General features: G+C 38.9%; 1 protein-coding gene across 1 annotated transcript in view; it reads right to left on the minus strand.

Annotated features, from left to right (window-relative positions):
• Positions 1-9551, minus strand: part of LOC133555109 (glutaminase kidney isoform, mitochondrial-like) — a 61363-nt gene extending 51812 nt beyond the window's left edge. Inside the window, exons 1-2 of the mRNA XM_061904596.1 lie at positions 9211-9551; positions 6669-6756 (exon numbers count right to left, since the gene is read on the minus strand). Coding sequence (XP_061760580.1) covers positions 6669-6756; positions 9211-9428 — 306 coding nt within the window. The 5' untranslated portion in view covers positions 9429-9551. The remainder of the gene's footprint in view (positions 1-6668; positions 6757-9210) is intronic.
• Positions 9552-16961: the final 7410 nt, after the last annotated feature.

Below are 16961 nucleotides of genomic sequence, written 5' to 3' on the forward strand. Positions count from 1 at the left end.
TTATTTTGCAACATCATTAAAAAAAAAAGTGTGAGTAGATTTGGATGAAACTTTTGGATGTGAAGGAACAATTGTTTAAGTTTTGGGGACATGCCATCCATTTTCTACTGCTTATTCCCTTTCGGGGTCGCGGGGGGCGCTGGCGCCTATCTCAGCTACAATCGGGCGGAAGGCAGGGTACACCTTGGACAAGTCGCCACCTCATCACAGGGCCAACACAGATAGACGGACAACATTCACACTCACATTCACACACTAGGGACCATTTAGTGTTGCCAATCAACCTATCCCCAGGTGCATGTCTTTGGAAGTGGGAGGAAGCCGGAGTACCCGGAGGGAACCCATGCATTCACAGGGAGAACATGCAAACTCCACACAGAAAGATCCCGAGCCTGGATTTGAACCCAGGACTGCAGGAACTTCGTATTGTGAGGCAGACACACTAACCCCTCTGCCACCGTGAAGCCCGTTTTGGGGACATGGATGACTGGAAAAGTTCCAGGTTACATTTTGATTCAACTTGTATGGAATTCGCTCTCTGAGTGTTTTTTGAGCTAATTAATGTTTTCAGCGGGGACAAGAAGATGGTCAGAGTTGGATACTTTTACAGGTGGAATAGTTTTGCTCACCACACCTTTCAGTTTTTCATTTGGTAAAAAAAAAAAAAAATTACTAATAAAATCCATCCATCCATCCATCCATCATCTTCCGCTTATCCGAGGTCGGGTCGCGGGGGCAACAGCCTAAGCAGGGAAACCCAGACTTCCCTCTCCCCAGCCACTTCGTCTAGCTCTTCCCGGGGGATCCCGAGGCGTTCCCAGGCCAGCCGGGAGACATAGTCTTCCCAACGTGTCCTGGGTCTTCCCCGTGGCCTCCTACCGGTTGGACGTGCCCTAAACACCTCCCTAGGGAGGCGTTCGGGTGGCATCCTGACCAGATGCCCGAACCACCTCATCTGGCTCCTCTCGATGTGAAGGAGCAGCGGCTTTACTTTGAGTTCCTCCCGGATGGCAGAGCTTCTCACCCTATCTCTAAGGGAGAGCCCCGCCACACGGCGGAGGAAACTCATTTTGGCCGCTTGTACCCGTGATCTTATCCTTTCGGTCATGACCCAAAGCTCATGACCATAGGTGAGGATGGGAACGTAGATCGACCGGTAAATTGAGAGCTTTGCCTTCCGGCTCAGCTCCTTCTTCACCACAACGGACCGGTACAACGTCCGCATTACTGAAGACGCCGCACCGATCCGCCTGTCGATCTCACGATCCACTCTTCCCTCACTCGTGAACAAGACTCCTAGGTACTTGAACTCCTCCACTTGGGGCAGGGTCTCCTCCCCAACCCGGAGATGGCACTCCACCCTTTTCCGGGCGAGAACCATGGACTCGGACTTGGAGGTGCTGATTCTCATTCCGGTCGCTTCACACTCGGCTGCGAAACGATCCAGCGAGAGCTGAAGATCCCGGTCAGATGAAGCCATCAGGACCACATCATCTGCAAAAAGCAGAGACCTAATCCTGCGGTTACCAAACCGGAACCCCTCAACGCCTTGACTGCGCCTAGAAATTCTGTCCATAAAAGTTATGAACAGAATCGGTGACAAAGGACAGCCTTGGCGGAGTCCAACCCTCACTGGAAATGTGTTCGACTTACTGCCGGCAATGCGGACCAAGCTCTGGCACTGATCGTACAGGGAACGGACCGCCACAATAAGACAGTCCGATACCCCATACTCTCTGAGCACTCCCCACAGGACTTCCCGAGGGACACGGTCGAATGCCTTCTCCAAGTCCACAAAGCACATGTAGACTGGTTGGGCAAACTCCCATGCACCCTCAAGAACCCTGCCGAGAGTATAGAGCTGGTCCACAGTTCCACGACCAGGACGAAAACCACACTGTTCCTCCTGAATCCGAGGTTCGACTATCCGACGTAGCCTCCTCTCCAGTACACCTGAATAAACCTTACCGGGAAGGCTGAGGAGTGTGATCCCACGATAGTTGGAACACACCCTCCGGTCCCCCTTCTTAAAGAGAGGAACCACCACCCCGGTCTGCCAATCCAGAGGTACCGCCCCCGATGTCCACGCGATGCTGCAAAGTCTAATAAAATCATGTTTAATTAATTTTTATTTTCACCACTGCATGCCGCTTTGTGTTGGTCTTTCACATCAAATCCAAACACTTTTCATGTTGCTGTAACGTAACCTTTGACATGATTGCATAGAACCGGCTGCATTCAGACAGTTTAATCTTTGGCCTTTGCTTCTATCATTTAAGGCAAAAAACTAGTCTTGTAACAAACTGTACTGATGCATATCAGAAGTTAACGTTTAAACTTATCTGGGTAAGAAGACCATTAATATAGTACGGGAATCTGGTTTTCTATATCGCTACTGTATTTATCTATATTACCTAAGACAGGGGTCGGCAACCTTCAGCATACAAAGAGACAATCGAGCCCGTTTCCCCCCAAATAGAGGAGAAGTCTAACAAAACTCCTAGCCATTATGGACAACACCTCCCACCCACTACACGCGGACCTTGCGGAGAGAATGAGCACGTTCAGTGGAAGGCTCAGACTCCCAAAATGTAACACGGAACGACACAGGAGGTCCTTCATACCGACAGCCATCAGACTGTATAATGCATATGTTCCTTGACTGCACTTAAATGTAGAATATATTTATATTATTCATATAGTATATATTATATATATATAATATATGTCATATATTATTTATGCGTTTGTTACGTCTCGTCTCGATTACTGTAACGTATTATTCTCGGGTCTCCCCTTTTCTAGCATTAAACGATTACAGTTGGTACAAAATGCGGCTGCTAGACTTTTGACAAGAACAAGAAATTTGATCATATTACGCCTGTACTGGCTCACCTGCACTGGCTTCCTGTGCACTTAAGATGTGACTTTAAGGTTTTACTACTTACGTATAAAATACCACACGGTTTAGCTCCATCCAATCTTGCCGATTGTATTGTACCATATGTCCCGGCAAAAAATCTGCGTTCAAAAGACTCCGGTTTATTAGTGATTCTTAAAGCCCCAAAAAAAAGTATGCGGGCTATAGAGCGTTTTCCGTTCGGGCTCCAGTACTCTGGAATGCCCTCCCGGTACCAGTTTGTGATGCTACATCAGTAGAAGCATTTAAATCTCACCTTAAAACTCATTTGTATACTCTAGCCTTTAAATAGACCTCCTTTTTATACCAGTTGATCTGCCGCTTCTTTTCTTTTTCTCCTCTGTCCCCCCCTCCCTTGTGGAGGGGTTCCGGTCCGATGACCATGGATGAAGTACTGGCTGTCCAGAGTCAAGACCCAGGATGGACCGCTCGCCTGTGTATCGGTTGGGGACATCTCTACGATGCTGATCCGACTCCGCTTGGGATGGTTTCCTGTGGACGGGACTCTCGCTGCTGTCTTGGATCCGCTTTGAACTGAACTCTCGCGGCTGTGTTGGAGCCACTATGGATTGAACTTTCACAGTATCATGTTAGACCCGCTCGACATCCATTGCTTTCGGTCCCCTAGAGGGGGTGGGGGGGTCCTCTCCAAGGTTTCTCATAGTCATCATTGTCACTGGCGTCCCACTGGGTGTGAGTTTTCCTTGCCCTTATGTGGGGTCTTCCGAGGATGTCGTAGTCGTAGTGGTTTGTGCAGTCCTTTGAGACATTTGTGATTTAGGGCTATATAAATAAACATTGATTGATTATTATTGTTTATTGTGAGCAAACTGTGGTGCTGAATTTCCCCCAGGGATCAATAAAGTACTTTCTATTCTATTCTATTCTGTTCTATAAAACAAACCGAGAGTTTCAAACTGTTCGACTCCTAAAATGACTATTTCTGATTATTTCTGGGTATGACGAAGCAAATCACCAAATTTATTTGAACAATAGAAAAAAATACACTGGTCCTTCTCTTATTAATGAGTTTTTAAAAATCAACTCACTCCAATATTCGGAAGCCTTACAATTACGGGATATTTCATTTGACTAAAAAGTGAAAACAACCTCATCAATGAGAGCAAATTAATACAAATGTAAATACTTTTTTTCCCCTCTCTTTTTTGTTTCGTCCATTAATAGCCTACCGGGGGTTGACCACTAAAAACAATACGATTGCTTGGCAGCAAGAGATGACGTGTAGGGGCTGTGACATACATTTCGATCGACAATATATTAAAATATGTGGTAACACTTTGGTATGGGGAAAATGTTCACCTTTGATTAGTTGCTTATTAACATGCAAATTAGTAACATATTGGCTCTTAATAAGTCATTATTAAGTACTTATTAGTGCCTTATCCTGCATGGCCTTGTCATACAACCAGTAAGCCATTAACTAAGAGTCTTCCCCCAATAGCCTCAGAATGATTGCTTATCAGTACTAAGTAAGGAAGTTGTTGTATATGATTCTCCCACAAATACCACTTAATTAATATGGTCTGTTCTTACATAACAAAACACAGAACTACAGTGGGGCAAAAAAGTATTTAGTCAGCCACCGATTGTGCAAGTTCTCCCACTTAAAATGATGAGAGAAGTCTGTAATTTTCATCATAGGTACACTTCAACTGTGAGAGACAGAATGTGAAAAAAAAAATCCAGGAATTCACATTGTAGGAATTTAAAAATATATATTTGTAAATTATGGTGGAAAATAAGTAATTGGTTAACCATTCAAAACTCTCACTGATGGAAGGAGGTTTTGGCTCAAGATCTCACGATACATGGGCCCCATTCATTCTTTCCTTAACACGGATCAATCGTCCTGTCCCCTTAGCAGAAAAACAGCCCCAAAGCATGATGTTTCCACCCTCATGCTTCACAGTAGGTATGGTGTTCTTGGGAAGCAACTCAGTATTCTTCTTCCTCCAAACACGAGTTGAGTTTATACCAAAAAGTTCTATTTTGGTTTCATCTGACCACATGACATTTTCCCATGTGCTCTCTGGCAAACTTCAGACGGGCCTGGACATGCACTGGCTTAAGCAGGGGGACACGTCCGGCACTGCAGGATTTGATTCCCTGTCGGCGTAGTGTGTTACTGATGGTAACCTTTGTTACTTTGGTCCCAGCTCTCTGCAGGTCATTCACCAGGTCCCCCCCGTGTGGTTCTGGGATTTTTGCTCACCGTTCTCATGATCATTTTGACCCCTATTGTAGATTCCCTCTTCCCAGTCTGTTGCAGGTCTACAATTGTGAATTGAAGTGAATTATATTTATATAGCGCTTTTTCTCAAGTGACTCAAAGCGCTTTACATAGTGACACCCAATATCTAAGTTACATTTAAACCAGTGTGGGTGGCACTGGGAGCAGGTGGGTAAAGTGTCTTGCCCAAGGACACAACGGCAGTAACTAGGATGGCACAAGCGGGAATCGAACCTGCAACCCTCAAGTTGCTGGCACGGGCACTCTACCAACCGAGCAATTCTTTTCCTGGTGTCCTTCAACAGCTCTTTGGTCTTGGCCATAGTGGAGTTTGGAGTCTGACTGTTTGAGGCTGTGGACAGGTGTCTTTTATACAGATAACGAGTTCAAACAAGTGCCTTTAATACAGGTAACGAGTGGAGGACAGAAGAGCTTCTTAAAGAAGAAGTTACAGGTCTGTGAGAGCCAGAGATCTTCCTTGTTTGAAGTGACCAAATACTTATTTTCCACCATAATTTAAATAAAATAAAAAAAGGGTTGTACTTGTATAGCGCTTTTCTACCTTCAAGGTACTCAAAACGCTTTGACACTATTTCCACATTTACCCATTCACACACACATTCACACATTGATGGAGGGAGCTGCCATGCAAGGCGCCAACCAGCACCCATCAGGAGCAAGGGTGAAGTGTCTTGCTCAGGACACAACGGACGTGACGAGGTTGGTTCTAAATGGGATCTGTACCAGTGACCCTCGGGTTGCGCACGGCCACTCTCCCACTGCGCCACGCCGTCCCTATTTACAAATAAATTCTTTAAAATTCCTACAATGTGAATTACTGGATTTTTCTTTCACATTCTGTCTCTCACAGTTGAAGTGTACCTATGATGAAAATTACAAACCTCTGTCATCATTTTAAGTGGGAGAACTTGCACAATCGGTGGCTGACTAAATACTTTTTTGCCCCACTGTACAATAACCCTAACCCTTTATACTTTGTTACTTAGAATATGTTCCACTGGTGTCCAAATAACTCTAAATTAAGCATTTGCTACTTAGAAGATGTTCCCCATACTAAAGTGTTAACAAATATGTTTTATTTTCATATTACTAAATCCCTGAACAATCCAAAATAACAACTGTTCAATTACAATAAATGTACTCAATGAAATACAATTTAATAAATTAAGTATAGCCATTATTTGTTGACATTTTGTCTAAAAAGCCAGTAGGAGCAACAGCGGAGGCACGAAAGAGGTACCCAGACCTAAGAAATTCTTAAACAGCCTTTCAACGTGACTGGAGGCAGATTCCTGCACTGAGTATCTCAATCATGCTTGAAGTTGAAGCTGTCACAAATGTCAGTGGCGTGTTTAGGAAACACAAGTGGCTGCAGGAGCACACGTGCTTGTGTTGGTCCAAACATGATGATGATGATGATGATGATGAGGTTACGTCCAAGGGACGCAATAGAAGCATATTGTGTGGTGGACTCACTGAGATGAACTGCGAGAGGGGGATCATCTCTTTGCCGTCGGTGATGGTGTAGAATAGCAGGTCTTCCATACTGGACATCAACCTACTCCTGCAAAATACAAATGTGAAATGCAGTCATCTACTGTATAGCAGTGGTTCTCAATCTTTTTTTCAGTGATGTACCCCCTGTGAACATGTTTTTTATTTCAAGTACCCCCTAATCAGAGCAAAGCATTTTTGGTTGGAAAAAAAGAGATAAAGAAGTCAAATACAGCACTATGTCATCAGTTTCTGATTTATTAAATTGTATAACAGTGCAAAATATTGCTCATTTGTAGTAGTCTTTCTTGAACTATTTGGAAATAAAGATGATTCAATTATAGATAAAGATTTCTACAAATAGAAGTAATCATCAACTTAAAGTGCCCTCTTTGGGGATTGTAATAGAGATCCATCTGGATTCATGAACTTCATTCTAAACATTTCTTCACAAAAAAATAAAACCTTTAACAATATTTATGGAACATGTCCACAAAAAAATCTAGCTGTCAACATTGAATATTGCATTGTTGCATTTCTTTTCACAGTTTATGAACTTAAAGTCATATTTTGTTGAAGTAGTATTCAATAAATATATTTATAAAGGATTTTTGAATTATTGCTATTTTTAGAATATTTTAGAAAAATCTCACGTACCCCTTGGCATACATTCAAGTACCCCTGGGAGTGCGCGTACCCCCATTTGAGAACCACTGACCTACAGTACATACCCCAAAATGGTGTCAACATGCATCAGCTGCTTATGCACCCTATATCAAACTGTCCTGGATATAGCGACAAAAAACATTAATTTATTTGTGTCATTGCAAGCTAGTGTCAGAATGACTCAAACATTTAAATTCCTAATAATAACAACAAAAAAAAGCACATTTCGAACATAAGTTTTACTGTAAATTTGCTTTATTGAGCACCAAAACTAACTTTGGGGAGTTCAAGTTGTCGTCATAATGAATTAGAATGATGCAATTACACACAACTATGTCAGAAGAGCCTATAAAATCAGCCTATATATATATATATATATATATATATATATATATATATATATATATATATATATATATATATATATATATATATATTAAAAGCTGCCAAAAAAAAGTAAGATGTTAAATGATAAAATGATCCACTTTCATCTGCGAAGACATGGTGCATTAATAAATAAGTGACTTTTGCAAATTTTTAAAATAGCCAAACATTGATCAATGTTTGCCTATGCACCCTATATCAAACTGTCCTGCATATAGCGACAAAAAAACATTAATTTATTTGTGTCATTGCAAACTAGTGTCAGAAGGACTCAAACATTTAAATTCCTAATAACAACAACAAAAAAAAAGCACATTTCGAACATAAGTTTTACTGTAAATTTGCTTTATTGAGCACCAAAACAAACTTTGGGGAGTTCAAGTTGTCGTCATAATGAATTAGAATGATGCAATTACACACAACTATGTCAGAAGAGCCTATAAAATCAGCCTATATATATATATATATATATATATATATATATATATATATATATATATATATATATATTAAAAGCTGCCAAAAAAAGTAAGATGTTAAATGATAAAATGATCCACTTTCATCTGCAAAGACATGTTGCATTAATAATTAAGTGACTTTTGCAAATTTTAAAAATAGCCAAACATTGATCAATGTTTGCCTACGCACCCTATATCAAACTGTCCTGCATATAGCGACAAAAAAACATTAATTTATTTGTGTCATTGCAAGCATGTGTCAGAATGACTCAAACATTTAAATTGCTATTAACGAAAAAAAGAAGCACATTTCGAACATAAATTTTACTGTAAATTTGCTTTATTGAACACCAAAACAAACTTTGGGGAGTTCAAGTTGTCGTCATAGTGAATTGAAATGATGCAATTACACACAACTATGTCAGAGGAGCCTATAAACTCAGTCATTTATATATATATATATATATATATATATATATATATATATATATATATATATATATATATATATATATATATATATATATCTATATATATATATATATATATATATATATACATATATATATACATATATATGTGTGTATATGTATGTATATATATATGTATATATATATATATATATGCATACATACACACACATATATATACACACATATATATATGTGTGTGTATGTATGTATATATGTATATATATATATACATACATACACACATATATATACATATATATATATATATATATATATAATAATATATATAATATATATTTTTTAACATCTTACTTTTTGTGGCAGCTTTTAATAATATATATATATATATATATATATATATATATATATATATATATATATATATATATATTAAAAGCTGCCCAAAAAAAAGTAAGATGTTAAATGATAAAATGATCCACATTCATCTGCGAAGACATGGTTCATTAATGATTAAGTGACTTTTGCAAATTTTAAAGTTAGGCAAACATTGAGTGAACACATTTTTTGTTTGTGGCGACCTACTTGGCGTCTCCTTTGTCCACATCATCAGGACTGGTGTGGTGATGCACAGCTCTGTGGGTGTGGGGTGATGCTGAGGTGACCCTGCAGGGCAGAGGAAGAGCCTGCTGCGTCCTGGACAAAACACTGCTGTCCGCTCCCACTCGGGCCGAGATTGCTGCATTTTGAAATAACTGCAACATTCTGGGGTTAGCCGTCCTCAGAGTTTTCAGGCAATGCATCGTGATAAGTCGGGCCTGATGTTTAATAATTAAAAGGGGTTTCTTTCCTCCCCGGTAGTTGGTCGAGACTGATACTTGTGACCTGTGCTGTGAAGCGCTCCCAGTTAGTAGCAGCTGCTGTCTCTCAAGTACATGCTGCCGAGAGGGGCGGGGACAGGCGGTGAGCTGGTTCAGTGGCCGGGGTCAATAAACAACAACAGCTGCTCAGACCAAAGGGGATATACTTTGAGCTGCTGTTTTTGATCGATTGATTGAAACTTTTATTAGTAGATTGCACAGTGCAGTACATATTCCGTACAATTGACCACTAAATGGTAACACCCGAATAAGTTTTTCAACTTGTTTAAGTCTGGGTCCACGTGCATCAGTTAATGCTCCAAAAGCTGGTGAGACAACTTCTTAAGTGGAAGATATGCATGTCATGTTTTACATGAAAAAAGTATCAAGATAGTGGGAATAAAACTGACATTTTGCTTAATTCTAACAATTAGACAACTATTATTTGAAAAACATGTTTCTCTCTATTTTTGGACATTTTTGCATCTAATTCAGCTCCTTTGGATTTGTTGCTTAATTTACCAGTGAATAATCACTGGTAAATTGTATAATATTTTGAAATTATTTCCATTATAATCTATAATGTACATTACAAAAATAGAAATACAAACACATATGATATATATATATATATATATATATATATATATATATATATATATATATATATATATGTATATATTATTGAATAATATATTCAATAATATATTATTGAATAATATATACATATATATATATATATATATATGTATAAAATATACAGTATATATATTATATATGTGTATATATATGCCTGTATATTTTTTATGTATATATATTATATATATATATATATATGTATATATATGCCTGTATATTTATCTATATATATACAGTATATATATTATATATGTGTATATATGCCTGTATATTTGTTTATATATATATGTATATATATATATATATATATATATATATATATATATATACACATATATATACAGTATATACATTATATATATATGTGTATATATATGCCTGTATATTTATATATATGTCTTTGTGATTCTTATTAAATAAATAGAAAGAGAAAAAAAATATATAACACATTTGAAATACTGTATATACATATATGTATATATAAATAATTGTTTTTATGATTCTTATTAAAAAATGTAAAGATAAAAAAAATATATATATACATAAAAAGATATATATATATATCTGTATGTATGTATACATATATGTATATATATACACATATATTTATACACATATATATTTATGTGTATGAATACATATGTTAATGTTTTTATGATTCTTATGAAATAAATATAAAGAAAAAAAAATATTTACCACATTTGACATACTGTATATATATATATATATATATATATATATATATATATATATATATATATATATATATATATACTGTATATATACATTTTACACAAAAAAATTAAATAAAAATTAAATGAAAAAAAAATGCTGTACATGTATCCATCAATCCAGCCATCCATTTCCTACCGCTTATTCCCTCTGGGGTCACGGGGGGGTGCTGGTGCCTATCTCAGCTACAATCAGGTGGAAGGGTTGTACATGTAATCTGTCTGAATTACTTTTCAATTAATCCTGCAGGTAGAGAAGATACACAGTAGATGAAGACATTTTTGCTGTTGACAGACAGTGACACCTCATGGTGACTTCACCTCACTGAAGCTCTAACACTTTCCACCTCTAGGGGGCGACCTCACTCCAGGACCGTCTAGTCAGGGTCACGTCATTACGTTTCTCGGTAGGTTCATGGAGAGGACTGCACACTTTAGTGTCAGACTGGGATCATTCCTGTCAAAACTGTCATGTGATTTGGCTTTTTTTTTTTCTTTTGGGACAAGAACTTCTCATTTTGCATCTTCTACACTGCAAAAAAGAGCTGACAAAATCCAAGATAAAGGGACTATATAAAAAAGGAGTGAAATGATCCGTCAATGTAGCAAGATACTTTATTTGATGAGACATCTAGAAATTGGCAGGACTTTTAAGATAGAAATAAATATTTTATTCTGAAAACAACTACTTGATTAGGTATCCTTGAGATGTTGCACAATCTTCAAACACAATTTTTATTTTGGCATGACCAAATTATTATATTTGAAGAGTTATTTTCTCTATTTTAAAATATTTAAACTGGAAGATACAAAATATAACTATTAAAGGTAAAATGAAGATTATGATGTGAAGTTAATGACAAAAAATAGGTCAATAGCTCTTAAAACGAAGGTAATTTCTAAAAATAAAATTTTGAATCTTGGCAAATAGCAAAAAATGCGTGCAGTAATTATCACAACACGGAGACAATTATGGTGGCCACTTGTCCTTTTAAAAAAACAAAATTGTTCACAAAAGTTATGTCACCTGAAAAGGGACACATACTTTGTCCAATACACTGTGACAATCACAACATTGGGCAAAATGTAATAATAATAACAATAATTACATGATAACGTTGCTTGGATGACAACTAATGTTGCTCCAAAACCTGTATGTACCTTTCAGCATTAATGGTGCCTTCACAGGTGTGTAAGTTACCCATGCCTTGGGCACTAATACACCCTCATACCATCACAGATGCTGGCTTTTGAACTTTGTGCTTATAAAAATCAGAATGGTTATTTTCCTCTTTGTTCTGGAGGACACCACATCCTCTGTTTCCAAATATAATTTGAAATGTGGACTCGTCAGAGCACAGAACACTTTTCCACTTTGCATCAGTCCATCTTAGGTGAGCTCGGGCCCAGCCAAGCCGGTGGCGTTTCAGGATATTGTTGATAAATGAGTTTGGCTTTGCATAGAAGAGTTTTAACTTGCATTTACAGATGTAGCAACCAACTGTAGTCACTGACAGTGGTTTTATGAAGTGTTCCTGAGCCCATGTGGTGATATCCTTTACACACTGATGTCGGTTTTTGATGCAGTACCACCTAAAGGAACAAAAGTCCGTAATATCATCGCTTACATGCAGTGATTTCTCCAGATTCTCTGAACTTTTTGATGATTTTACGGACCGTAGATGGTAAAATCCCTAAATTCCTTGCAATAGCTCGTTAAGAAATGTCGTTCTAAAACTGTTCGACAATTTGCTAACCAATTGGTGACCCTCACCCCATCCTTGTTTGTGAATTACTTAGCATTTCACAGAAGCTACTTTCATACCCAATCATGGCACCCACCTGTTCCCAATTAGCCTGCACACCTGTGGGATGTTCCATATAAGTGTTTGATGAGCATTCCTCAACTTTATCAGTGTTTATTGCCACCTTCCCCAACTTCTTTGTCACATGTTGCTGGCATCAAATTCTAAGTTAATGATTATTTGCACACCAAAAAATGTTTAACAGTCTGAACATCAAATATGTTGTCTTTGTAGCATATTCAACTGAATATGGCTTGAAAATGTTTTGAAAATCATTGTATTCCGTTTATATTTACATATAACACAATTTCACAACTCATATGGAAACGGGGTTTGTAGCTTTATTGTCTCCGAGGAGAAATTTGTCCTGGACATCAAGATAGAGTACAACGTTTTACATACATACATATATACATTTATACATATATACATACATACATGCATACTTGTACACATATATATATACCTACCTACATATATAAATACATACAGTTCATCCGACAATGCAGTGACGGCAGTGAATAGTGCACAGGTATATCAGGTAGTTATGAGATCACACATTACCCCGTATTGCACACCTCCTGAATTTTATTATCCCAATATTGCACTCCTTATTATTGCATGTGGTTATTAGAGTAGTTCTCTGTTGTTAAGTGCTTCGGTTGCCAGTGGGATCAAAGAAAATCTATACCTGTTGCGTTTGTATGTTGCTGTTCTGTACCATTTACCATTTGCCATCAACACAGTTGGTACAAAATGCGGCTGCTAGACTTTTGACAAGAACAAGAAAGTTTGATCACATTACGCCTGTACTGGCTCACCTGCACTGGCTTCCTGTGCACTTAAGATGTGACTTTAAGGTTTTACTACTTACGTATAAAATACTACTCGGTCTAGCTCCATCCTATCTTGCCGATTGTATTGTACCATATGTCCCGGCAAGAAATCCGCGTTCAAAGGACTCGGGCTTATTAGTGATTCCCAGAGCCCAAAAAAAGTCTGCGGGCTATAGAGCGTTTTCCATTCGGGCTCCAGTACTCCTGGTAACAGTTTGAGATGACACCTCAGTAGAAACATTTAAGTCTCACCTTAAAACTAATTTGTATACTCTAGCCTTTAAATAGACCCCCTTTTTAGACCAGTTGATCTGCCTTTTCTTTTCTTTTTTGTCCACTGTCACACTCTCCCTTGTGGATGGTTTCCGGTCCGGTGGCCATGGAGGAAGTACTGGCTGTCCAGAGTCAGGACATCTCTGCGCTGCTGATCCACCTCCGCTTGGGATGGTTTCCTGTTGGCTCCACTACATATGGTTGGGACTCTCTCTACTGTGTTGGATCCACTTTGGACTGGACTCTCACGGTTGTGTTGGATCCACTATGGATTGAACTTTCACAGTATCATGTTAGACCCGCTCGACATCCATTGGGGGGGGAGGGGTTTGCCCACATATGCGGTCCTCTCCAAGGTTTCTCATAGTCATCATTGTCACCGACGTCCCACTGGGTGTGAGTTTTCCTTGCCCTTATGTGGGCCTACCGAGGATGTCGTTGCGGTTTGTGCAGCCCTTTGAGACACTAGTGATTTAGGGCTACATAAATAATCATTGATTGATTGATTGATAACACAATTTCACTATGAAGTACGTGGTGTGGGTCACGGGTGATTTTAAGGAATCTTTTGTCAAATGTCAAAAGATTCCATTGGCCATAATTTGCCACAGGTGAAGCTAATCGAAACCGCTCACCAAACATTGCCGTTCTACTTTTGTGGCCTCTTCATTTATTCACCTTGCCAGTTTGGTGGCAGCAAGCTCGCTAGCAAACTAACTAGCTAGCCAACTGACAAAACAAAACGTTAGCTATTGCAACCACTAGTGTGCCGTGAGATCCAGTCTGGTGTGCCGTGGGAGATTACGTAATTTCACCTATTTGGGGCACAAATATTTTTTGCAAACCAGTAATCATAGTCTGCAAATGATGTGTTGTTGAGTGTCGGTGCTGTCTAAAGATCGGCAGAGTAACAATGTATACTCTTCAATCAATCAATCAATTTATACTTATATAGCCCTAGATCACAAGTGTCTCAAAGGGCTGCACAAGCCCTTTGATATCCCACACCAGGGCTCAAGAAAAAACTCATCAATACTCTTCAATATCAGTAGGTGGCAGCAGGTAGATAATTGCTTTGTAGATGCCGGAACATGGTTTGCTGTGATCCCAATCTGCAGATGACAGCGGGAGGCAGGTTGCAGGTAAAAAGCTGTCCAATGCTAAAACCAAAAATAAACAAAATGTTGGTGTCCCTAAGAAAAGACATTGAAGCTTAGGGAACAAAACAAAAACCGAACTGGCTCCAAAATAAACAAAAACAGAATGCTGGACGACAGCAAAGATGTACAGCGTGTTAAGAAAAGATGGCGTCCACAAAGTACATTTTGAACATGACATGACAATCAACAATGTCCCCACAAAGAAGGATAGCAACATCTTGAATGTTTTTTATTGCTAAAACCAAGTAGATGCGGGGAATAGCGCTCAAGGAAGACATGAAACTCCTACAGGAAAATAGCAACGAAACAGGAGAAGTAACCAAAATAGGAACGCAAGACAAGAAGTAAAACACTACACACAGGAAAACAGCAAAAAAAAAAAAAAAAAAAAAGTCCAAATAAGTCTGGGGGTGATGTGAGAGGTGGTGAAAGTACACCTACTTTGAGACAAGAGCTATAGTGATGCATGCTTGGTTATGGTTTAAAGTCATATCCAACAATTGCAACAACGACTTTTTGCTGTCAACTGAGTTTCATTTTGTAATGATTTCTGCTGGTGGTGTGCCTCCGGAATATTCCGATGAAAAAAATGTGCCTTGGCTCAAAAAAGGTTGAAAAACACTGACCGATTGTAGCGAGCTAGCGAACTGACTAGCTAGATCAGTGTTTTTCCAACCTTTTTTGAGACAAGGCTTTTTTTTTTTCATTACAAAATCCGGAGGCGCACCACCGGGCAGAAAACGTTTCAAAATGAAACTCCACTAGGTCGTCGTGCCTTATTTTGAGTTTGTTGGTGTTTTCCTGTGTGTAGTGCTTTTGTTCCTGTCTTGCGTGTTACTTTGGTGGCCCGTCCTGTTTTGTTGGTGTTTTCTTGTAGCAGTTTCATGTCTTCCTTTGAGCACTATTCCATTGTTGCTATCCTTCTTTGTGTGGACCTTGCTTATTGTCATGTCATTGTACGGATGTACTTTGTGGACGTCGTAAGTTTTTGCTGTCCTCCAGCATTCTGTTTACTTTGTAGCCAGTTCAGTTTAACTTTAGTTTTGCATAGCCATTGCCCTTTCCTTCATTTTTGGTTTAAGCAATATGTACTATTTTACCTGCACACTGCCTCCTGCTGTGGTCTGCCTATTGGGATCACAACAAACCATCCTTGTCTCACCCGACACATTTTGACTTTTGCAAAGCAATTAACTACCTGCTGCCATCTACTGGCATGGAGTATCACGTGGTTACCATGCCGAGTTTTTGGCGACTTGTCCAGGGTGTACTCCGCCTTCCGCCCGAATGCAGCTGAGATAGGCTCCAACACCCCCCACAACCCCAAACGGGACAAGAGGTAGAAAATGGATGGATATGCAAAAAAATATTTTTGGGACCAATTAGGTGAAATTGCATAATTTCCCACGAGACACCAGCATACTTGCCAACCTTGAGACCTCCGATTTCGGGAGGTGGGGGGTTTGGTCTGGGTTGGGGCTAGGGGCGTGGTTGGGGGTGTGGTTAAGAGGGGAGGAATACATTTACAGCTATCCATCCATTCATTTCTACCGCTTATTCCCTTTGGGGTCGCTGGTGCCTATCTCAGCTACAATCGGGTGGAAGGCCCTGGACAAGTCGCCACCTCATCGCAGTATGTGTAGAAATCTTTATTTAGAATTGAATGACTTGTTTATTTTTCAAAAGTTTTTAGTTATTTTTATATATTTATTTCCAAAAAATTCAAGAAAGGCCACTACAAATGAGCAATATTTTGCACTTTTATATAATTTAATAAATCAGAAACTGATGACATAGTGCTGCATTTTACTTCATCTTTTTTTTCCAACCAAAAATGCATTGCTCTGATTAGGGGGTACTTGGATTAAAAAAAATGTTCACAGGGGGTACATCACCGAAAAAAGGTTGAGAACCACTACTCTAAAAGCCGTAGATGTTATTGTCACATATGCATGTACAGTAGATGGCAGTATTGTCCAGTTTAAGAGTGTCACAACATTGCTGTTCACGGCAGACGAACTCCTTTACGGTA

Source organism: Nerophis ophidion, linkage group LG06 (genome assembly GCF_033978795.1).
Source record: "Nerophis ophidion isolate RoL-2023_Sa linkage group LG06, RoL_Noph_v1.0, whole genome shotgun sequence".
In the NCBI taxonomy this organism is placed as follows: domain Eukaryota; kingdom Metazoa; phylum Chordata; class Actinopteri; order Syngnathiformes; family Syngnathidae; genus Nerophis; species Nerophis ophidion.